The following is a 23,812-nucleotide window of genomic DNA, read 5'->3' on the forward strand; positions in this document are numbered from 1 at the left end:
CTGCAGATTTTAATTGTGGCTTGAATTTTATTTTTCTTTGAAGAATATGGGCAATGTGCATGTGCTAGAACATTCAGTAAGCTTCAGCTGAAGCTTCTTATATAATAAAATACCATGAAGTCTTTAGAATGCAAGGTTGTAAAATATAATTGTTACACATTTGGCATTTTATGCCTCCCTAGAAACAACCACTTGCTACCTACACCTCATCTATGCTCCTCCTTTCCATTTCAATTTACTCTAAAGTGGTCCTTAGCCATAATGAGAATGCCCCTTTCAACAGAGACATGTTTAATTATATCGATGCTAGATGTAAGTGACTCTTCTCAGTCATAGGGCTTCTGAGTAAAGAGTGCTTAAAGTGTGGCACAAAAGGTTTCTAATGCTCTGTGGTAAGCTCTATTTTGAGTTCATATTACCAGAAAAATGAAAAATTTGAGGAATGTCTCAGAGGATCGGAAACTAAACAGGGCTCAAGTATTATTTTGGTTTGTTTTACTCCTTCCCTCACTGCCCTCATTATATGATTTTTTAGAATGCAAAGTCTACCATTGTGGAATTTTCCATTTGGCTGAATAAACACGAAGGAAGTTGGGATCTAAAACTACCCTCCACAGAAATTACCTCTCAGTACAACTAGTATTTATTGTTTTGTACATCCAGCTCTGCAGGAAATGGGCTGTGAGAAACTTCCAATCAATTTTTCAGTTTTCAGGTGTTCCAATCAGCAGTGTCGCCCAGACTTTCAGAAGGAAATGGGGAAAGAGCTAGAACTTAGAGGCTCGTGAGCTGAGTAAACTGTTCAAAATCTGGACCCATTGGTAAACTCTACAGTGAGAAGGCAAATGAAATTAATGCTGATTCCATTGATAGATGCTTATCGCCTCTAAGCTGGGGTGGGGGAAGCCTCTGCCATTCCACTCCATTTTATGTTGCCGATATTTGGGCCCATTGCATCTTGAATCCCCCGATAAAGCAAAAGAAGATTGGTGGTAAATAGGTGTCAGGGAAATGTGCAGTGACAGAAAGGTATTGTATTTCTTTCTCAGGAATCACCCAAGTTTAGCTTGACTTTGTAGGTTAGCTTCTGTTTTCTTCTACATCCTGCAAAACATTTCCCACTTGAGAGAGCATAAAGCCAAGCACAGATTGTCCTCACAATTTTCTGAAGTATCCCGGGCCTTAATTTTCAAAGGGGGTGCCCAGAATCTCAAAATCTGATTCTAAAATTTGAAATTAATGTTGTGTTGGTAAGTGGATATTCCTCTGGCTTTATGAGCTGAAATATATGCTCTGAGTGAAGGAGAAAGTTCAGGCCACATCCCCTGCTCATCTGGGTTTGAATTACTCAAAACATTGAATTGGATTTATAAAGGGACACCATATTGGACAATTAGAGAACCTTCCACTTCACCCTGGAAGGCTAGATGTAGACAGTGAATATGAGTTTTTACCTACATATCGGAGGGCAGACACTGAAGAGAAGATTCACATGGAAGGGGAATAATCCTTAGAGATTTTACCTTCATGAACTCAAAAGAAAGATGAATTAGCCATATCTGCATATCAGACATGATGTGCCTGGTTCCTAAGACTGTGCAAATACCTAAGTATTTCTAAGGGTGTAAGAGAACAGTTAATAAAAGGCTGATGTATATCAAGACCAATCTCATGTTGCTAACAGTCTATAACTTGAGATAATGTCTGTACCCAACATGATTCATTATATTAATCACAAAATTAAAATGTAAGCACAAGCCAGCAGGAGTAAAAGAGCAAATTCATAAAAGAAAAAAAAAAAGTGGCATAAAAACCCCCCACAGTGATCAAGACTTGACCTTGGGGAATTTATATATTGGATTAAGAGGTCTGGAGCCAAATAGAACACCAAATTTAAGTCTTGTGCTTTTATAAACCATGCCAAATGTATGCCCTTGTCATTTCATCATATAAATTAAGCATGTACTTTAAAAAACCAGTAACTATCTTAGAATAAACTTTTCAACGAGACTTTCTCAAGGCCTGTGTTTTGCTGAACATTGTGCTAGGGGCTTAGAGAAGATGATTAGATATTCATGGCCTCAAAGGGCCTACAGTCTAGTTGTGGATAATGAAGACTAACATAGTTAAAATCAGAGCAAAAGGACCCCGCAGCATCTACTTCTGTGCTGTGCTGGATGGAATATTCAGCACTATTTTTCAGAGTTAGAATAAGAGAGATTAGAAGCTGCAGTGAAGGTGGAATCAGTTCTGACAGAACAGTGTAAATCTCAAGAGCACAGGCTCTGATGTCTGACACCTGAGGGTGAATCCCTGCTCAGCCAATGTCAGTTATATGGACTCAGGGAAAGTTGGCTGACCTCTCTGAGTCTCAGTTTCCTCACCTGCCAAATGGTGGTATGGGCAGTACCCTAAGATGCTCTCTGTGAAGACTGGGTGAGTTAATGTTCCACTTTCAATAAACAACAGTTATTTTTATCATTACCAAACCACCACCACCTTCATTACCAGGCTTTGGAAGACGAGAAGGCGTTAAGAATGGGCACAGAATGAAGCCAGCATTCCGGATAAAGGAAAGGCAAAAGGAGTGAAGGTCTAGAGATGGGAAAGAGCCAATGTTTTGCTTCTAGGCTAGGGAGGACTAGCTAGACCAGAATAGAGAGCAGTTCTTCAGATGTGCAGGGAGAGGAGGTTGGATATAGAGGGTAGGACCAGATGATGGGGAGAATCTCTTGTAACCCCCATAGAACCCTGTACCTTAATTCTGGGAAGATAATGTGCCTTGAAAAGTGCTGGAGAGTAGTATCAGTTTGTTGACTACTGGAACAACAAGAGGCTCAAAAATTATTTGCTAATTGAGGGGGTTGCAACATAGGAAATAAAGATGAATCTTCCTTCTGTCTTTGCAGCCCATTCAGCATCTTTATTATAAAGGCTGCAAAACATAAGTAAAAACCCATAACAATTAGGCTTGAACTATTTCTCAGAGTTGAGTCTCCCCAGTGTTTCTGTAGACTCTAAATAGCTTATCCCTTTTTTTCTTTGCAGACCCCACTCATGTTATCGTCAACCAATGGTCATAATAGGACAGGGGAAGCCAGGTTTTAACTGTGAGGGAAAATATATCAGTGAAAGTTGTTCATTTTAAGGAGTAAACATTTTTTGTTTCTTTAAGAGAGAAGAGATCAAGGCCATGAAAAGAAAAATAGTCTGAATCAGGATGTAGATTGGAGAACAAGCATTAGCTCTATAAGGAGACTCTGGGGCTTTTCAATATTTAGGATACTAGTATTTATCTTCTTTATTCCCCAATGGGATATGTTGTTAAATCTAAGGATAGGATTAATTATCTTAGAAGAATCTAATCTCTACCTTCATGTTTTAAACTGCAAGCAGGGAGATGTTTTAAACATTATGAAAAGAAGAGAAAATCTCTCCTGACAAATAAATGCCTTGAAAAATTAGATATTAGTACTAGTCAAGTGTTCTTTCTTTTCAGAAATATTAAAATTGCATATTAGAATGGAAGGAGCCTTATACTATACTTCCTCCTAATGCCACAAAAAATAAGACTTTAGGAACAATTTCCGAGACAAAAGATTATATGAAACATCCAGTTCTTCCCCTTATGGGAAATTTCTTTTTTTTTTTTTCTTTAACATCCCAGGCTCAATCATTTCCTAATGTGAAATTACAGATTTTTCAAATTACCATATAAAACTGCGAAAAAATTACACTTGTGACCACAGAAGAGATAGCATACACTATCAATTTGATTTTAAAAGGCATACATCTTTTATACTACCTGTCATTTTTATAATGCCTTTTACAAATTTAATCAATACATTTTAACATTCTATATACTTTAAGTGCAATATACAATAAATATTCAAGTTTCATCTTAAACATGCTTTAGCCTTTAAATTGTTAAAACTGCAGTGCCCTTTCAATCTACTTACATAATGTCATAAAATATACATTTCAAGGTAAATGAAGTCAGCTACTTCAATTTAGTCCCTCAAACTGGTAGTAAATGAGAGGTTAACACTATGGTGCCAAACCCATTATTGAGTAAATTTAGCACCTTGGACAGCTCTGTAAAATCTTTATTGCTTTCCTGACCTGCTCGTCATGTTCTGTCTGTGTGTTCAGTGGCTCTCAGCTCTGATTGAAAGGCAATATATTAGATCCCCAACACAAACACGCTTGGGGGCTAGTTCACTGGGAGCGTAATGACATGGAGGTGAGAGCAATTTTCTGGTCACCAAAATCCAAGCACCTTGCAGGTCCATTGCACTAACTCATAGAGGACCCAGAAATTTCCTTTCTCCTTCCCATTTGCAGAAATAACTAATAGAAGCTGAATCACAATGGCAGAGCTGAACCAAATGTGGGCTCTCCCTTAAATCCCAAAGTCCATACTGCAGTGAAGGACATTTTAAAATGGGCAAGGTATCATTTAAGGAAATCACTTTCAGGGCAAGAAATCCAGGTTCGCTGTCTACAAGACTGCTGGTCTGAAGTGCTGCAGGGCTGAAGACCCACCTATGGCAGTGTGCCTACTGGGAAAGCATAACCCAGCTCCGTGGATAGAAGAAGGATGTAACTTCATAAAGCAAGATTCACATGTTTCATTTTCAGAGGATTAAATGGTGATGAGAGCTCTGGGTATTGAATAAGCAGAAAAAGAAACAATTGGATTATGTCACTGAAAAACCTTTATAGTCAAAAATATATGAGAGTAAACTGTATAGCATACACTAGTAGCTGAAATTTTTTCAGGTTTATAAAAACTTCAAAGATCTTGGAGTTTATTTTGAACTTCCCTCCTCCCTGGTTCTGTGTAATTAATTAAAATAAGCACTGGTCTGAGTCCTCAATGATAGTGTTCCAAGATTGAAATTCACAAGTGCAGTTTTCAACTGCACCTCATCTTGTTTTTTCCCTAAAATGAAAAGAAAGAAAAATACCTTCTCTGCCAAATCCAAACACTGGCATAAATATTTATTTGAAGAAATAAATGAACATAGACCCAGAGAAGTCAAATCTTAGTAAATAAACTAACTTGATCCTGTTTTGTTTTAATCTTTCCTAAGCGCCATGAGGTTTTAGTGAAAGCAGCACGGGCCGAATTTGATACGGGGATAGGGTTTAGTGTGCCCATACCGTAGTAAATTATTAACCGGTGTGGTCAGACAATACGGCAAACAAAAAGTGGTAAATTATCTTGTAGCTTGCATTAAAGAAAAAAATAAGTTATTTCGGATGTATTGATTCAAACCTCATTGATTATATAATGCTTTTCATTCCTTATATAAAAAATAACTGAACTGTTTTACAAACAGGATCTAGCAGCTTAAGGCTCAATAAATGTTTATTGAGAAGTGAAAACCCCTCTATCTCATTTTTGAATTTAGGACATTATATATGTCATAAGTAGTTACTGCAGTGTGACAACTATTTTATCTTATATTACAGAAAATTTAAAATTGAAAAATGTTAATATGTATCTAAAAGCTTGTCATTTCAAGAGTTGTTCAAGGATTTTTGAAGAGGCTATGGTGACAGCAAAATGAATGTAATTATATCCCTATTTTCTGATCAGCATCTACAGTATATGAAAATCGAATAGCACGGCTTCTCCATGAAGAAATCTATTGTGTGAAATATTTAAAGTTTAACTTCTTGAAACTTTACCCACAGGAAAAAAAAAGTAAACATATCTTCTTGCAAATCACCTCTGATAATCATGCCTGTATGTTTGGTTCTCGGATTAGCCTCCATTTTACAAGCCTAACTTTCCTCTTCATACTCCAGTTTAAATGAATATGAAGAAAATTAGGTCAGAATGAAGACAGAGTGACTTCTTTTGGTTGAATGAAAAAAATTACCACCACACACACTTTTGTAGAGTGTGCTATTAGAAACAAGCATACAAGCTAAATACAGAAGCCTACCTAAATGAAAAGAGGGAAACATTTTTCTTCAACTAGAATGAAAAGCAGAGCATATATCTAGGATGAGAATGAATGCGCAAATGGGGAAAATGACAAACAGTACTGAAATAGCAAAGAATTGCTATAAAAGATACAGACTGTGCCAGTCATGAAAATTGGTGCAGAGGGAGCTTCCGGGGGCAGGAGAATCCTTCTGTAAGAGCCTCTGACAAACAGTGCATTGCCCCAGAATGTGAGTTTACTCCATCACTCCCTTATGTCATGGCTCTACCACACAAGGGAGATAAACAAAAGAAGTTTAATGCTACATGCTTCCAGTAGCCAAAGATTGATTGGAAATCCCTCGAAAATGACCTGTCTGATAAGGTCATGGTTCCTGGAATAAGCAATTAAGTACTAAATAAACACATCTTAGGGATTCATAACATGCACTGAATGACATCGATTGTAGTAATCTAGTAAATGACCTCGCAATTGTATTCAGCAATAAACATATGAGTGCTTTACCGTGCCTATGGCAGACTATTGAGTGATGTATTTTATCCTCCAGTACCAATGATGCTCACCTTTTGACTCAATTAAGTGTGTATGTGAACAGGGATAAATTGGTGATTTAACAGCATTCTGGGGTTTCCCAAGCTACTGCCTTTAAAACAGTGTGTTGGCAAAGTATGGCCAGAGGGGACTATGACGTGGTCCTGTGAAGAGATGAGGACAAGTGGCCTTCACTCAGACGACTGTATCTGATTTTCTCTTGACAGGAAGTAATACTCAAAAGGGCTGCAGACCTGGTGGAAGCGCTGTATGGGATGCCACACAACAACCAGGTGAGCGCGACTGTTGAAGATCTCGGATTCCTTATTGTGTTGAAAAAGGGCGAAAAACACAAAACCACTTGCATGAGTTCCGTGTCATCCAGACGTGAGACATAAGGCTATTCCGTTCTTTCTTATTTTGTAAATCTCTTATTACCTTTTCAATGGAATCATTTCCTTATGAGAATAGGTACTCCATTTAAAACAAATTTTCCATGGGAATGTACTTCATAATTGAGGAAGAGAGTTACCAGCGTTTTATTTTATTCCTCTCAGGTTTTCAAGCAGATTTAGGAGGAAAAGGGGGTTTAATTTCCTCTCCTAAAAAGAATGATAAGGCCTGACTATAATTGTCTGCTTCTATTCACAGAGCAGCTCCATGTATATGATTCAAATTGCTCTAGAAACCAGGAGTCTGGGCAATCATTCACTCTTTTTTTGTGTGACTTGAATCAGTGTCCAGGGGACACAGTTTCACTAATACTCAGGGACACAGATAGTTATCTACAGCCTGCCCTTAGCTTTAGTACGGGAGAGGAGTTGTAGCCTCTGTGTGTGTGTGTGTGTGTGTGTATGTATGTACCACCAGAGTTCCTGTGTGTTATTGGCTGCCGGGTGGGGGTCGGGGGGACGCCATGATGCTGTCACATGCGGGGTAGTAATATGGAAGGTAGTAATATGGAAGGGTAGTAATATGGGGCTAAGACAATGGCCTTTCAAAGTCAGTCAAACAAGGTTATGCAGCCCAGCTCTATCCTTAATAGGTTAGTGTCCTTATGTGAGCTCTTGGCCTCTCTCTGAGCCTCAGTCCCCCATTTGTGATATGGGCCCATTATGATGAGACTTGTCCCAGGTTTGCTGAGAGGTTGCAGAAGGTATTGCAGTTAGAGCACTGGAAGCCCTGAGCACCGGGCCTGTCGTATAGCAAACACTGGGGAAAAAATGGCTTTCCTGGGAGTATGACTAAGGGTAGCTAAACGGAGTATTGTTTTACTTTGCAGGAAATTATTCTGAAGAGGGCCGCTGACATCGCAGAGGCTCTGTACAGTGTCCCCCGTAACCACAGCCAGCTACCGGCCCTCACTAACACCTCGGTCCACGCGGGAATGATGGGCGTGAATTCCTTCAGTGGACAACTGGCTGTGAATGTCTCGGAGGCGTCACAGGCCACCAATCAGGGTCAGGAGCCTGTTCCTCTCCCTCCCCATTTCCTTGCCCCTTCCCAACCTCGGACTGCTCCCCACCCCCCACCCCTACCACTTATTTGGCATAAAACAATTTTTATTTAAAAACATCTTTTTCCGAAAGGGGAGATTCCTAGTTTCTGTGTATCAGATATTACTGTAGAATTTGGGTTATAGTGCTTGCAGCTGGCAGTCTGGTTCGGGGGCTAGAAAGGAGGCATGCATTTAGCCATCTCTCCATTTGACTTTTCACCATAAACCATGAATGACAGATCGCAAAGAGGGTTGGAATTAAAGTTCTGAGGGGCCAAAGCACATCATCCTCGCCCAGGGAATAAGAACCTGTTAACTCCAGGGTACATCTCTTAGATTGGGATTTATTTCTGCTCCAAAATGATAATTTATAGGCCCTGCATTGCCACTTCTCACGGCCCTGCTAAGTATTTATGATCTCCTAAGAAATGTGTGTTTTGCTCGCTTCCCATTTTAATCACAGAGCTAGCACTACCAACCCACACACATGAATCACCCAAGCCCTTCCCTCTGGGATGCGGCAGCGGGGCAAGAAACAGAGACCTTCCTTTCCCGAGGCTCCCAGGAATGCCACCCTCATCCCGGTTTCGCCCCCACCCCTCAGGTTTCACCCGCAACTCAAGCAGTGTGTCACCACACGGGTACGTGCCGAGCACCACCCCCCAGCAGACCAACTATAACTCCGTCACCACGAGCATGAACGGGTACGGCACTGCCGCCATGTCCAACCTGGGCGGCTCTCCGACCTTCCTCAACGGCTCAGCTGCCAACTCGCCCTACGCCAGTAAGTAGACTTGTGTGTCCTGCGCTTCTGTTCGTGTTGCTCGGTTAACTGGGCGTCACGCTGTGTGGCCCACTGTGTAGGTCTCCTCAGTTTGAGGACCCCCACCACTCAAGGCCTGGCCCCAGGCGATGCTGTGAAAGGCGCCGTTGTCTCTGCCCTCCCTTGCTCACCTTCCTCATCCCAAAGTCTCCCTCTTGGCCAGAACTGTGCTGCAACCCGAAGCAGTGGTGTGATGTCATCGCCCGGACCCAAGCTTCAAGTCCCGTTGCGGAGGGGTTTGACTCCTGCTTCTACCAGTCACTGACTGGTGGCCAAGGGCAAGTTCTCTCCTCTCCAAGCCTCAGTTTTCGCATCTGCAAATGGGGAAGGAACTAACACCCATCCCGTACAGTTGTTGTGAGATAAAATCATGCATGTGATGAGTTTGTCCTGATGCCTGGCCCACAAGAGGCATGTTCAGTAAACCTGAAGAATCATGATGATGGAATCATAATAAGTTATGCTGCTACTGCAGCATAGTCCCAATCGTCTAAAACTTAAAATCTCTCCCTTTAGGAATATGACTCCTTTTTTTTTTTTTTAAATGCTTGGAATTTTTCTCCTCTGTGCTTGATGTGTACTAAAAACAAATAACAACAACCGACCAAAAAAAACAAAAACAAAAAAAACAAACCACTTTATTTTTTCCAATAATTTGGCAAGATGAAAAAAAAAACACACACATGTACAAGAATTATTTTTTTGGTGCCATGTCCTTCCTTGTCTTAAAGAAGTTGAGCTTAAAGAATTTTTTGGTGCAACATTTAGATTGTATCTAAAGAACCTCAGGGAACTGGCATCTTTACTTATAAAATGTCCTGGGCTGTGTTTCTACAGTCTCTTTATCTGCCTCTGAGGATTTTTACATAGATAACCAAGTTTATCTTGGACAGTGTGGGTAACTCTTCTGTTTTGTAAAATGAGGCCAAACTCTTAGACATTTGTGGAATGATAGAAGATGTGTTGTTAAATGAAAGAATATTCATTATTTTTAAAAAACGAGTCTTGGCTAAAAAAAACACAAAAAACCTAAAAACCATGCTGTCTCTAATATTGGAAATGTGGAGCGTTCTAATCCTTTGAAAGAAGAAAGATCATTCTTGGCTTTTGAGAGTGGTTATTTCTGAAAGTAATACTTAGAGCCTTTTACTTTCTGGGTGAATTTTTATGCTCTGTGTGTGCTAAATTTTATATTTCCACTTTATCTGTTTGGAATCAGCAGCTTTTTGAACATTTATAATTTCCCCAAATAATCTGCATACATTATGTCTGCCTACTCAAGAGTCCGTGTTTGGGACCAGTTTCACATTGGATTTTGATTCATCGAAAGGTTGTTTCTCATAGATCTATCATTTCAGTGTTCTCCCATCTACTCAATCAGAAAATGTTTCAATCATGACCTGAAAATTAAAAGGTGGCATTCTTAATTAAATCAATAAACTAATTGCTATATGGTAGCAATTCAATTTAGGGGCTTGGATTGCTGTCTTCCCAAGCCGGTGCAGACATGCAGCAACTTCAGCCCGAGATTGCATCTGTCGGACTGTGGAACTTCCAACATTTAATTTCCATTAATTGATTTCCTCAGTGCTCACAAATATAGTATTAAATTCTCAAATAGGCTCTCAGATGGGATGGTTTTATCTGCATAAATGCAAATAAAACAATAAACACAAAGCCCAGCTGATTTGAATTTTTGCTTCCATAATATTTAATTATTCATAAACCACTCATGTTGAAAAATTCCAAACAGAATAAAAAATAAAATAAGACATTCCACTGGTGAACACACTTTCTGGTGTGGTGGCTGATAACTAATAACGTTATAACAAATGGAGCTGCTTGACTATATTTCACCCTTTCCTCTGTTAACCACCCCCCTCAAACTCCCCACCTCTAAATACACATAATGATCGCATTTGCCAACGAGATTAATTGCCTTCCTCAGTGAACCAGCAGGATTTCAAGTCTACGAATATTTAAAAATCAAACCTCCAGTGCAGGAGTTTTGCAATTTAAATGGGTGTTATTATTGAGCGTATTTTCACATTTACAAATCCTAAGAGATGTATAAAAATGCTGGCCTCATTAAAAGAAAAAGTACAGTTTAGAAAATGTTTGTGAAAACTCTGAGGATGGCGGCTCTGTGTTCTGCTCCGTAAAGCATTCGGTGCCTTTGGATTGTGTAGTGCCAAGGGCTGATTACAAGGGGTCATTTCCCCCTGATGGCAATTGCTGCTTATTTCCCATTTGATTCCCGCTTCCCTAACTTTCCACAGCCAGGAGGCCAAGGGAAGGCCAGCCACCTACACAGCGTTTTAGACTCTCTGGGGGGCTCATGGGAAGGAGACCTTTTCCCCTGGTTATTTGTTTCCTTTGCAGGGTGGTGTAGTAGAAAGGACACTGAATTTGGGTTTGGTTCCTGGCTTCCCCTGCATTCTAGCTATGGCCCTTGGGCATGTCACTGAACTATTTTCTGAGACTCAGCTTGGTCAGCTTGCTCAGGTATAAAAAGGATGTAATAGGCCCGAATTTAAGATTGCTTTGGCAGTGACATAAGATGAAAACGACGTGAAGATTCTTGTGAATGATAAAGCAGTATGTAATGTTGATTACATAATGTGAAAAATAATACAGTAGAAGGAAGTACTTAGAATTTCAATGAAATGCCTGAAAATCACTGGGCAGGATTTATACTTGTCCCCAGGAGATGGAAGAAATAGAAGGTGAGTGTATGAAAATACTGGTCTTGAGTGGAGAGGACTCACTCTGTACCAAATCTGTCTCCTGAAGTAACCATGAGACTATTAGCAGCTAGCGAGATATGGATGGCCAGGCTGAAAGGACCGTGTTGGTAGAGAATGTGCATCTACCAAACTCATGTCTCCAAGCAACTAGGCTTTCTCCCTCTCTGAATTGCCAAAATTCTCCCATCATCGATAATCCACATTCCCACTACTACTAGACTGTGAGTATTTGCATAAAGCTCCTATCCTACTGCCTATTAATTCACAAGCATTCATGTACAGCTCCATGGGGGATAGAAAGAATTTGGAACTTTGACTTGTAGTTTTGCATTATCCACAAATGTTGCTTGTGGCAGTCTGTTTGTCCACATGGCCTTCCACCTACCCTTCTTCCTCACATCTCTCATTCCATTAGTGACCATGCTGTCTCAGGCTGGCCTCCTCCTGCCTCTTATATCCCCAGCCACTTTGCTAGAACCTTAGTTCAGGCCCACCTGGAATGCTTCCCTTGACTCCTCTTCCATGAAGCTTTCTTTGGTTCTCTTCCCTGCCTCTGCAGAATTGGCAGGCTCACCTTTGTCATTATTTTGTGCTACTCTATCCCTAATGAGAGCACTTTTGTTTCCTGGCCTGGGATGCCCCAGTGCGTAGCACACTGCTCGGCACATAGTAGGCCCACAATAAATACATAAAAGACCACCAGCAATGAAAGGTAGCACGTGCCAAGTACTAAGTGATGAAATCAGACAAGATCCCAAGAGTTCGGGAAGGGTCATGCTGGAAGGGTGGCCTGAGCAGGGTGGCTGGGTGAAGGGCCTCATCTCAAGATGCCAGCAGAGGCTGATTTCTCCTTTCCCATTGCCCCACTCAGTCGTGCCATCCAGCCCCACCATGGCCTCCTCCACAAGCCTCCCCTCCAACTGCAGCAGCTCCTCGGGCATCTTCTCCTTCTCACCAGCCAACATGGTCTCAGCCGTAAAACAGAAGAGTGCTTTTGCACCAGTCGTCAGACCCCAGACCTCCCCGCCTCCCACCTGCACCAGCACCAACGGGAACAGCCTGCAAGGTAAGCCCCACCCACGCCAACAGAATGCCCTGACTTCACCCCCTTCCCCCGACCCCCCAGGGCCTGAGGCAGATGCGTCACTGGTGCAAGGGCATCAGCCTTGGGCCAGCCTGCTTCTCTCTGCCCTCCTTTCTTTTGTTCCTTTGTGTTCACTGTCCTTGGCCCTGGGCCCTAGCCCCTAGCCCCACGCATCCCTCCTCTACTGGAGTTGCCTGAGCAGTCCTCTTTCAACTCCAGCAATTCTGCTCAGGCCCGGGATTTGCTTGAGAATACTGTTTCCACTTACTAATGTCATCATTTCTCTTTTCTCCTCTTTCATTCCCTGTGGTCGCCATAATCAGACCAGTCTTTTGTGGACTCTAGCAAGTTCTCCACTGCAGGGTCTCTCCCGGGACTGGCATTCTCCTGAAGTAGGTCACTCAACCTTCCCTACCTGTTGACTGTGTCAGCGTGAACGTATGTGGGGCTGATCACGGGGAGTGGGTGAGCCATGGCCTGACCAGAGCCCTGAGGTTAGAGCATTATAGACCAAAGGCCCAACACTGACTATTGGGAACCAGAACCCCCAAAATATGACTAGAGTATTCTGGGTCATATTAAAATTGTTCAATATTTGTCCCCATCACGGAGTATGGAAAATAAGAGTCACCAAGAATTGAGGTGACCTCTCTATTCATTGAGGGAAAAAAACCACCCTTTTTAAAATGGGTCCACTGTGTCTTACATTTTTCTTACGTGCTGGTACCGTTGACCTGCACAAGCTCATTCATCCCTCACAGCAGGAGCGTGTGTTGGGCATTCAAAGCCCCTACGTTATGGATGAGAAAACTCGAGGTTAGGGAAATTATGAAATTGCTTGATTTCTGGCAGTAGTGTGTGGCCAAAGCTGGCTTCAAACTCAAGCTCAAAAATTCATCTCCTCTTTCTTTCTCCCAAGCACTTTATTACTCAGAGGGGGGTAAAAAGGATGCATCCAGGATTCCTAAGGCATCTGGCAGGGAAATAAGATCAATAAAATAATCAGCTGCCATTTATTTAGCACTGAACCGTGTTTCAGGTGCTGTGCTAAGCACTGAGCACGCTTTATCTTACTTAATCCTAACAACTTCCTAGTGAAATATGAGGATATTATGATCTCCATTGTACGGATGATAAAACTGAAGTTTAAGGAGAGTAAACACCTGCCTAAAGGCACAGCCTGTAAATGGTGGAGATGAATATAAACCCCAGCAGAGTCTGCACCCCTAACCCCCACACAGCTCCCCACAGTGCCTTCCTTCATTGGTTGTCATGCCATCTTCACTGATGGAGGTCAGCCATGGGGGTCGAGAGGGGTCAGGAGGGTTGCATACCCATCTGGGATTTCTCAGCTCTGTTTCTTACACACACACACACACACACACACACACACACACATTATGTGTATGTATGTTATGTATATGTATATTGTTTATGTTATTTATACAGAGTATACATGTACTCGGTACTGGATGCTTTACATTGATATAATCTTATATTGATTCTTTCAAAGAAACTATGAAGTCAGTACTATTCCCTTTATATAGATGGGTAAATTCAGGCCCAGTTTGCTCAAGGTCACACGGCTATAAATAATAGAGCCGAAATTGAACCCAAACTGTGTGACTCCAGAACCTGAGCTTTCTAATTACTCTGCCTTTCAGACTCCATGCAGGCTCTGCTAAACATTCTTCAGAAACCTGCTGGCAAAGCTGCCCAGCACAGCCAAAGTCATGCCCAGTAAAACATGCTTGTGTCCCTCCCTTGAACATGCATTGGCAAAGCCATCTTCGAGGGCAGAGGAAAAGAATCTGACAATGGAACTACATTTCAGACAGTATTATTCACAATGCGTCATGCCCACCCCTACAAAGGGGAGCTACCCATTCATACAAATCTGACTCTTTTTCAGCTAAAAAGAATGCTTTGTCACCCTCAGTACACCTCCGGCTGGCAAACTAAGGATGTAATGCCTAAGTATAACTTTTAGTTTAAATAAGGATAAAAAATACGGAAAGCAGAAATCTGCCATTCTTGAGTTGCTTATCACCACCCTCGTTAAACAAAGATTTGATATCAAAATAAGGTAGAATGGGGTTTGTAATCAGGAGCTGACAGGTGGTGTTTGAGAAGAAAAGGCCCATAGCTCTTGGAGGGTCAGTAGCTGTATTACTGGCCAGCGGTGACATAAGCAGGTAGCCCTTAGGCAAGGCCAGGTCTCTTCTTGCCGTGTAGACCAAGCAGGGAGCAGGAAGGGACTCAGCCCAAACTGCAGAATGTCCTGGATTTAGGGGACATCTCTCTGCTAGTGTGTGTGTGTGTGTGTGTCCGCATGCATGTGTGCATGCACGTACACACACGCACACGTGCGTGTACAGGTGCTCTTAAGTAACAATGAAATGGCTTCAAAACAAGGACTCATACAGAGTTTGTTCATTTGTTATCCAGGGCATTTCTAACCCAAGTCTTCACAGGCTCCAAGAGTGCAGAGACCATTCTCCCCTGTTCTGATAAGTGGCTGAATCACCATCTCTCTGTCACATTTTTCACTTATGGCTGCACAGTGGGGAGGGTTCGAGGTGAAATTCAGGGCCACACTTTGTGCTGGATTTGCTGTTGTGGACAACATTGCCCTTTCCTTCTAATTCAGCATGTGTTCAGGGGTTTCTTTCTGCTGTTTTTTTTTCCCAACACAGTCATGTACCAAACATCCCTACCTTTGAGGGACGCCAGGGGAGGAGGTATGAGTAGAGAGATTCAAGTCAAATTAACTGACACCATTTTCCTCTAAGCTGTCCTGTCCCTGTTCCTGCCCACTCCACTCCCAGCCGCCGCGCTCACCAGGGCCCCCATGCCTGGAATTGCGCCTTGGCCCTCTGTACCCAATGCCTGTGGCCGGAGGTGCGCTGTGCCACTGTTCCCCGGGAACTCCTGCCTGAGGTCTCGGAGTCTCCCCTGACAAAAGGGACGCTGGGACGTGGGCTCCTAGACCTGTAACTGGAGAATGACCTCATTGTTAGCTTTCTAAACTCTGCTGGTCTGTGGAGAAAGGGCATAGACGGGTTACAGAAAGGGGGTGGTGAGAGCCTCTGAAGTGTGACCTTCCTCCTTCTCCTTTTCATTGTTATAGTAATTTCATGTGGGCCCTCCTAGTTCAGAACTGTGATCATTAAGACAGGGCAAGTGATGAAAGAAGTGTTGATCAAGCAAATTGACATACAAACAAGATCAGAGGTGACATGTTTAGGCTGTTGAGGGTTTTAAAGACCTGTGTACCCCCAGCTACCACTCTACTAATTGTACTGGTTGTTTGTTTGTTTGTTTGTTTTGCCAACTCCTTAAAGGCCTTTTTCTCAGCAGCCCTGTCATGGCCTTCTCTAGTGACTGCGTGTATGTTTATTCCCCAATGAACATGCACTGCAATCTCCCATGATGGTGATGACGATGGTCACAGCCGCTGGCATGGGAGGGCTTGTTCCCAGCCTGGCTTCTGCATTATATCATGTATTCTTCCCAGCCATCCTTGATGTAGGCTCCTCCTTGTCCTCCTTCTACAGATGCAGAAACCAAGCTTTAGAGCCAAGATGGCTCATCCAGAGGTACACAGCTAGCAAATTGGAAGAGCCTGGGGTTAAAAGCCTGGCAGACTGATTACTGTGTAAGCCCCTATGCTATGTGGCCACACTAAAGTCAAGCCACTGGGTGAGGTCCATGTGGACTGCAGAATCCTGACCTTAAAATCTTTCCCTGGGGTAAAGGAAACATAACACCACAGTAAAGCAGGCAGGTCTGTCTGGGAGAGGCTGGGCACCCACCTGTGGAAATTCAGAGGAGGGGAAGATTAGGGGGAATTCAGAAGAGCCTCACAGAGAAGGGTGCCGTTGAACTGGACCTTGGAGATAGGGCAAGGGAGACTCAGGCAGAGGGAGATGGGGAGGGGGCATTATGTCAAGCAGAGGATTAAAGATAACTGGAGCCAAAGAGTAATGTACAGTAACCAGCAAGCCACTCGGTATCCCGGAGCACAGGGGCCAAGAAGTGGGAATAAGGTTAAGCAAGGAAGTCATAAACTCCATTCTTTACAAAGATTTTATGATTCAAAGTTCCTACTGCGATTCCAACTGGCTTTCTTTACCAGGTAGATAAAACCTTGGACAAATTACCATATGTTTGAGAAACTTTTTTAGGATAAAACGAATCTTATCTCAGCACTTCTGGAATCTCAGAAGATATACTATTAAAAAAGTGTAAGTGTTGTGGTCAAACAAATCTAGAAAGTGGTGCTTACTGAATCCCTGTCTTGGAGAGACACAGTGTACCTAAGTTTATTAAAAGCTCTGAGACATCCTGCAGTTAAACAAACAAACAAACAAAAAACAAAACAAACAAAAAGTCTTCTATTTAGTTCTTTAAACTTATTTGCCCAGAGAACCCTTTTCCAAATGTGAAGACCAATTAATATCCCATGGAAAACTTTGGAAAATGTGGCTGTATTTTGGATTTAAAGAGAAAATGCAGAGAAATCTTCTCTGTTCCTATCTAGGTAAAGTCATTGATAAATACTGATCCTGACTCCCCAGGTGTGTCTATTTTCATAGGTCAAGGGTTCGAGTGACCCACTGTGCCCAGCCATTGTCCTGGAGAGGTCCTCTCCCTTCTCCTAAAGCTTATGCTCCCTAGAGCATGGCTACTATGCAATTTCAGGCCTCAGAGGACTTCATTAATCAAGAGAGAGGCAGCCCCAAGGAGGCTGTCACCATGCGATTGGACCTCCCCCCAGGGTAGTGATTTTAAACCCTAACCATGTCCTGGACAGTCTCTGCAGTGAAAAATTAAAAACAAAAGACCAGAGTGATTTCACAAAAATTGTACCCATGCACTGAATTTTTTCTTTCCTCACCTTATTATAGCTCAGGCTGGCTGGCCCTACCTGACTCTAGATATCTTGCAGTCCCACAGCGATCGTGTGGAGTTGTCTTTTGCACCATGTACATGCTCAATTTGTGCAAGATATTCCCCCTATTCTGTTCCTGATTAGCTCATAATTCCTACACATGTGGTGGTTCGAGGAAGACCACATTCCACCCTCACTCCAAACTCTCCCAGCTCTGCAAAACTTTTCATTTTGTCTTTGTTCTTACCAAAATGTGAAAACCCTAATGAAAAATGCATGGCCTTTCAAACCAATAGTTTTCTGAGCTTCTGTCAGAGAACATGATCACCCTGCCGCCGGGGAAAATGGCAGAGCCACCTCGGTCTGATGATGTCCTGTGAAGTTTGGCATGTGTTACTCTCTGACAGTGTTGTGTCTTTGTGGAAATCTTCATGGGCCCGACTTGGGCGAGTCAGTGTGCCAACGGCTTTTCTGGAACTTTCCAAGCCTCAAACACCCATCCCTCTCACCCACGTAAGTAATCTTGAGGATTGAAGCACAGATACAGGAAAAACAGCTCCTATAAACCCAGGAGCTTCCCTGCAGTCATGCAGTGGGATTACTTTATAAAAAGGTCTCTTCACAGGTATAGCAGCTTACAGACTACAAACAGCGATCTTGTCCTAAAATGTATTCATCAAGAAGTGTTCTGTACCTGGAGTTTAGGAAGTCACAGATGAGATGTAGGGAGCTGTGACCCCAGTGTTCTATGCAGAGTGTTGGGTGCAGGTACATATGGGTCTTCTTCTGGAGAGAGATTCCATGGTGTCTACTAGGCTCTACGAGAAGTCTGAGGGCCAACAAAGGCACGGTAGGAAGGTATGGACAGGCCAAAGCCTCCCCCTAGATACCCTCCAATATGTCTGTTTGTTTTTAATTTTAACTGTTCGCTAACATGTATAAACTGGGCTGTTTTGTATTTTAAAACATTCAGATCTCCATTTTCTCTTGAAAGAATTCAGAAAAGCTGGTGGTTGTGAGCAGGCATTTCTGCACAGCAGCGTTGGGGGAGCCCGCTCTAAAGAAGGCATGCCCTTGGCAGAGTCGCTTTGATCCCTACCGGGGCACATCGCTCACTTATGTTCCCAGTCTGGGCTCCCAGGGCATTGGAGTCTGCACCCCCTGTCATCCAGATTAAGAAGCACTGTTAGCTATGGACTAGCACATCAGTTAGCTTTGCTTTATAACTTTTAATGGGGCCCTAGATTGCTAGATCTTTTTTATTTTTTTTTGTTTTTTGTTTTTTTCCTTCTGGCCATCCAGAATTAAAAAAAAAATCCTGATGTTTTCAGGGCCCAATTAATAAACTTAATAAATGTTGGCCAGACCCACTGACCAAATCAGCAGGAAGTTTGTCAGTTGTCTGCTTTGCTTTGCATCGTATTGACACTGCCTGAGCTACCCGGCTGGCTGTCCAATAGGGCACTGCCCTTTAATGCCAGGCACACGAAGTAGATTTTGGTGGAAGGCAAAAGTAAGATTTGCTTCTCTTGCCAGAGGCTTAGAACTCCCACAGAAAGACCTGTCTTTAATAAGGGTGCCGGAACCCACCTCCAGCCTAGATGAAAGATCCTTAGGGAGGCAGAGCCGGGCTGAGCTGTCACAGTGCAAAGAGCCCCTGCCCCCTTGCCTTTGGAGCTATAGCATCTTGGAGTTTCAAGTTAAAGCTTGGGTTGAAAATCTGAGCTCCCCGTTTCAGTCAGATCTAAGGCTCACTTGAATCTTAGGGGGACTGCTTTTCCAACTGATCTCGAATCTTTGGGGGTTTAAGTTGGCCTGCATTTGGCAAGAGACACTTCCTGTTTCTAAGAAAAATGGCTTATGAGGGCTTACGAAAAGACTCCAGGAGCTTTTGGACTGCAGAACGGCTCTTGCAAAACAACATTTGGATGATTTACGTGTATATGAATCAGAAACATGTGGATTAAATTTCCCTGTGAATACAGATGGGTTTAAAAATTAACGGAAAAAGTGTTTGGCAAAATACATTTTTTAATTGAATTTAAAATGTTGGGGGTGGGGGAGGGGAAACAAGAGGGGTGTGGGGACTGCAGGGCTCAGGGGCTCACCTAGCCTCCCCGTGTCTGCAGCAGGATTTGTAGTAGTTGGGGTTTGCTTTAAAAAAGGCACATTCTTTTGGACTTGAGAGTTGGGACACGAAGAGAGCCACTTCCTAGACTCAGTCATCACTGACAAGGACATCAATTTAAATTTAGAGTTGCCAACAAAAAGAAAGCAATGACTTTCTCTCTCATCTTTGGAAGCAAAAGATGGCTGCCTCTTGCTTCTAATGGACGCATCACTCTTACCCCAAAATATTTCAAAGTTGCCATACTGTTTTAACTTTCTTATAGACATCCCTTCATTCCTCATGCTCAGCATATGAAGTATGCTGTATGGGGTGGTGCCTTTTTGATGTAAGAAGAAACACAAACCAGAGATGTTAAACAATTAGCATGAGGTCACACAGCTAGTTTGGCAGCAGAAGGGATGGGTTAAAAGTAATAGCAGCTAACCTCTATGAGGTCTTTACTGGAGCTGACGCTGGGCCAAGCACCACACATATGTTATTTTATTTAAATCTCCAACAACCCTAAAAATATCACTGCCCTTGCAAATACCGTTAACTGCATTTTCTAGCTGAGGAAGCAGAGGTTCAAGGAAACAAGTAACTACCTCTGGGAGACATACTCAGAAAGCAGGAAAGCCAGAGGTGGAACAGTGGCCTGTCGGATTCCGTGCTTTTCTAAATACCACTGTGTGCGGGCTTCTAACTCAGAGCACTTCCAAAGATTTTTGATTACCCCAAACTGATTTCGTTTCCCCCAGGATCTCGCCCCAGCTTTCCTAGGCTATAATTTTCTAAGAACGTGGTCAGACCATTCCAGAACCTTGAGTGCAACAGTAGTATAGGAGACATCCTGCAGGTTCATGCAAACCTGCCTTCCCCTCCTCCTCCACATTTTCTCCCAGCTTCATATTCCCCAGAACAAGGCCTGAGGTGGCTGGCATTTCCTTCTCCCCGGTATGAGGGATGAAATATAGGCATTCAGATTGCTGTTCTAGTATTCAGTCTTCGCAAATAGCACAGAGCCGTGGGATGAACTAGTTTTTTATTTTATATTACGGAAGTCACAGGGAGGGGCAAAAAGAGGGACACATTGGAAATTCTCACTAGTTTGCAAGGTTTGGGGCTGCAACTTTCCCAGCGATATTCAAACTCTGCAACTTTCCAGTTATATTTTAAGATTGAAATCAGATTTGGAAGGATGTTTAGCATCTTCTGTTCCATTAAAGACACATACACAGGCTGACTTATCATTTTTAATAAAGTACATGTATATTTTCTAACAAAAACTCATTCCAGGGGAGATGAGAGCACATTTGTGACTAATATTCAACCAACATAGTGGCGTGTGGGTGTTTTTTCCCATCTTTTTTTTTTTTTTTCCTCAGTGAGAATTTTGGATGCAAAACCATTGACTTTTGTCTTCTTTTTCCACAGCGATATCTGGCATGATCGTTCCTCCCATGTGAAAGAATTGCCTTGAAGAATTTTATTAATGAAGAGGTTGGATTCTGCTACAGAGAGTAATCTGATACAAGTCCCCGAGTGGAACTTTTAACTCAGGCCTTTTTAAGAGGAATCACAATAACTGCAGATTTTTAAACAAACAATATCACCGACCTTGCAAATACTGAAATTGGAAGGGTTCTGCAAGTGCAGTGTTGGTTAAAAGTTGTACCTCCCAAGTATTTGGGGGATATATTTATTCTGTGTTGATAAAAGCAAATCCACTTTTTCATTTTCTTTCTTTTTTTTTTAAGCTTAACTCTGCAATCATTTGTCTTTTATAAACCGTAAAGCTGTATACAAGGGACACTATAAATAAGACTCCATGTTTTAATTTATGATGTTTTTAAAGCTGTGTAAAGGGAGAATGAAGTGGTGATATTTACAAAAAAGTAAAAAAAAAAAAAAGAAAAAAAAAAAAAAAAAAAAAAGCTTGTATGGGACAGAATAGGAATGCCAGTTAGATTTTTTAGAAAACTAAGGGTCGGCTTTTGCGCCTTAAAGCATATCAAATGGTAGTTAGCTCAGACAGTGCATTTTCAATATCTAACTTAACATGCCATCCCTTAGCAGTGCAAGCTTATTTATCTCTTTTGTATTGTTGTCTTAAGTAACTGTGTAAATAAATGCAGCCTGGAAAGTTAAAAAGTGATGTAAGTGATCACATTTTTCCCTTCTACTCAAAAATCCAGTGCCTCTAGACAGATTGTTAAAACTGCATATTTAAACCTGATATAATTCTCTCTTTTACTTATGTCAACTTCTTCTGAAGCCAATGGCCTCTGGAGAGCTTGATGGCACACATACTGTGTGAGAATCCCCTATGAGACTGCACGGAACAGGGTCCAGGCACAGAATTAGAATTCCACATTTTGCCCTCCAGTCATCAAGCCAAAATCCCACTCACACGCCGCCATTTGCAAGTTTAAAGTTGACTCATCCTAAATGCTGACTTCATACCAATCCTCCAAAAGCTGACAAAAGCAACATGGCAGGTATTTCGGATTTCCCATTTGAGATGACACCTCTATCGGTGACCCTCACCATTTGTAACATAATAGATTAGAGGGACAGGTTAAGTGCTTTGGAATTCAGAGTAAAAGGAAACTGGGAGAAAGGAGAAGAAGGTTGAGAGCTCCAAAACATAGTTCTCTGTTCTATGGAATTTTTGCTCTCATTATCTGGGAAGTGTTCTTAAAAGTAAGAATAAATAGCAAAGACGCAGCAAAGCTCTGAGGATGCGTTTGCCTGATATTTTTTTCTTTGCTGTTGTGTTTTGTATGTAGTTATAAATACTGTAGATTTTTTGTGATTTTTGCCAAAGTCGTCGTTCTATTTATACATTTTAATGTCTTAAGACAGTTTTTCAATATCACAAAAAGATTTTACTGCATATTTTGCAAAGAAAAAAAAAAGCTCACTACCTTTAGCTTGCACATACTTGCAAAGTTAATTAAAAGGCTTTTTGTTTTCAAGGGGATTTTGTAAAATATCCATATAAATAATGTATTTATCTTTGGAATTTGTACATTGCTTTCCCCTTCTTCCTTTTCCTCCCACTCCCAGGTTATTTTATTGTGTACGTTTGCTATGTGAAAAGTGCGTATTTGTTTGGTCACCTACAGTTGTATTAGCTGTTTCAATGTGATTTTTAAACATTTCATTTATAGTTATTTTTAGTTTTGTTTTAAACCATGCTTCAATTTTTTTTATTTCCACCCAAAAGCCATTGTCTATTTTTGTATTATTTGTAAGTTAAGAAGTTTTTTCCAATATATGGCAAAAAAAAAAAATAGTAGCATATTATTCTTGTAGCATTTAGTTCTGTAGATTAAAAAAAATGTATCCTTTGCTTTGGAAGCTTACAAAAAAAAAAAAACCCTAATGCTGTTTTACTCTATTAATATGCATGGAATCTCTCCCTTTGGAGTGACGCATTTTGTGCATTGAATTTCGGGGGAGAAACTTCATAGAAATCAATGAACATACTTTCTTTCCTAAGTCTGCTTGTATATTTCCTCTGTCTTTCACATAAATATAAACCAGCAGATTGGATGCCTTAACAATGCAAATCATATTCATTTCACTTGTACATCGTAACTGTGCACCAGAACTGTCAGTCATCACTAACATTCTAAGAAAAAAGAAAAAGAAAAAAGAAAAAAAAAAAAACAAAGAAATGGAAAAGCACAAAAGAACTGTTTTGTTACCTTAAGACAATGTAACTTTTTCTAGTAGAGCAAGAAATTTACAACAATGCTGCAACTGTGCATGCCCCCATATGGATTTTGCAATGGTTTTCACTAGACTGTCAGAGTGCGATTTTTATGGGTTGGGGCGGGTGGGGGAGGGGGGTTGTGGGAGGGAAGGGAGGGGGAGGAAAGCTGATTTTTCAAGGTGAGAAATAATAATAATGATGATTAATAATAATAAAAAAACTGGAAAATGTAAGCAAGGTGGACGCATTGCTTCTCGGTACTCAGAAAAGTTGTCTGAATTCGTGTGGTAAGCGCTGGCCTGAAGATGTGTACAATTTAAAGCCATATTTTGTCTGGTGAGCCCCTTAACTGTTTGTGAAGGAATGGTCAGCCGGTGAGGTGTCCGGCTCAGACCCTGACAACAAACGCCACCCATCTGTCAGCCATGTGTAGTGGTTAGAACT

At 41.8% G+C, this 23,812-nt stretch overlaps 1 protein-coding gene across 2 annotated transcripts in view; it reads left to right on the plus strand.

Annotated features, from left to right (window-relative positions):
• The window catches only part of EBF1 (EBF transcription factor 1), a 389,099-nt gene extending 365,627 nt beyond the window's left edge, over positions 1 to 23,472 (plus strand). For both annotated transcript variants that reach the window (XM_049647877.1, XM_049647878.1), the window contains exons 12-16: positions 6,719 to 6,784; positions 7,774 to 7,951; positions 8,594 to 8,773; positions 12,431 to 12,625; positions 21,082 to 23,472. In XM_049647877.1, the coding sequence (XP_049503834.1) occupies positions 6,719 to 6,784; positions 7,774 to 7,951; positions 8,594 to 8,773; positions 12,431 to 12,625; positions 21,082 to 21,113 (651 nt within the window). In that variant the 3' untranslated portion in view covers positions 21,114 to 23,472. The remainder of the gene's footprint in view (positions 1 to 6,718; positions 6,785 to 7,773; positions 7,952 to 8,593; positions 8,774 to 12,430; positions 12,626 to 21,081) is intronic.
• Positions 23,473 to 23,812: the final 340 nt, after the last annotated feature.

This window comes from Panthera uncia, assembly GCF_023721935.1.
Source record: "Panthera uncia isolate 11264 chromosome A1 unlocalized genomic scaffold, Puncia_PCG_1.0 HiC_scaffold_17, whole genome shotgun sequence".
NCBI lineage: Eukaryota > Metazoa > Chordata > Mammalia > Carnivora > Felidae > Panthera > Panthera uncia.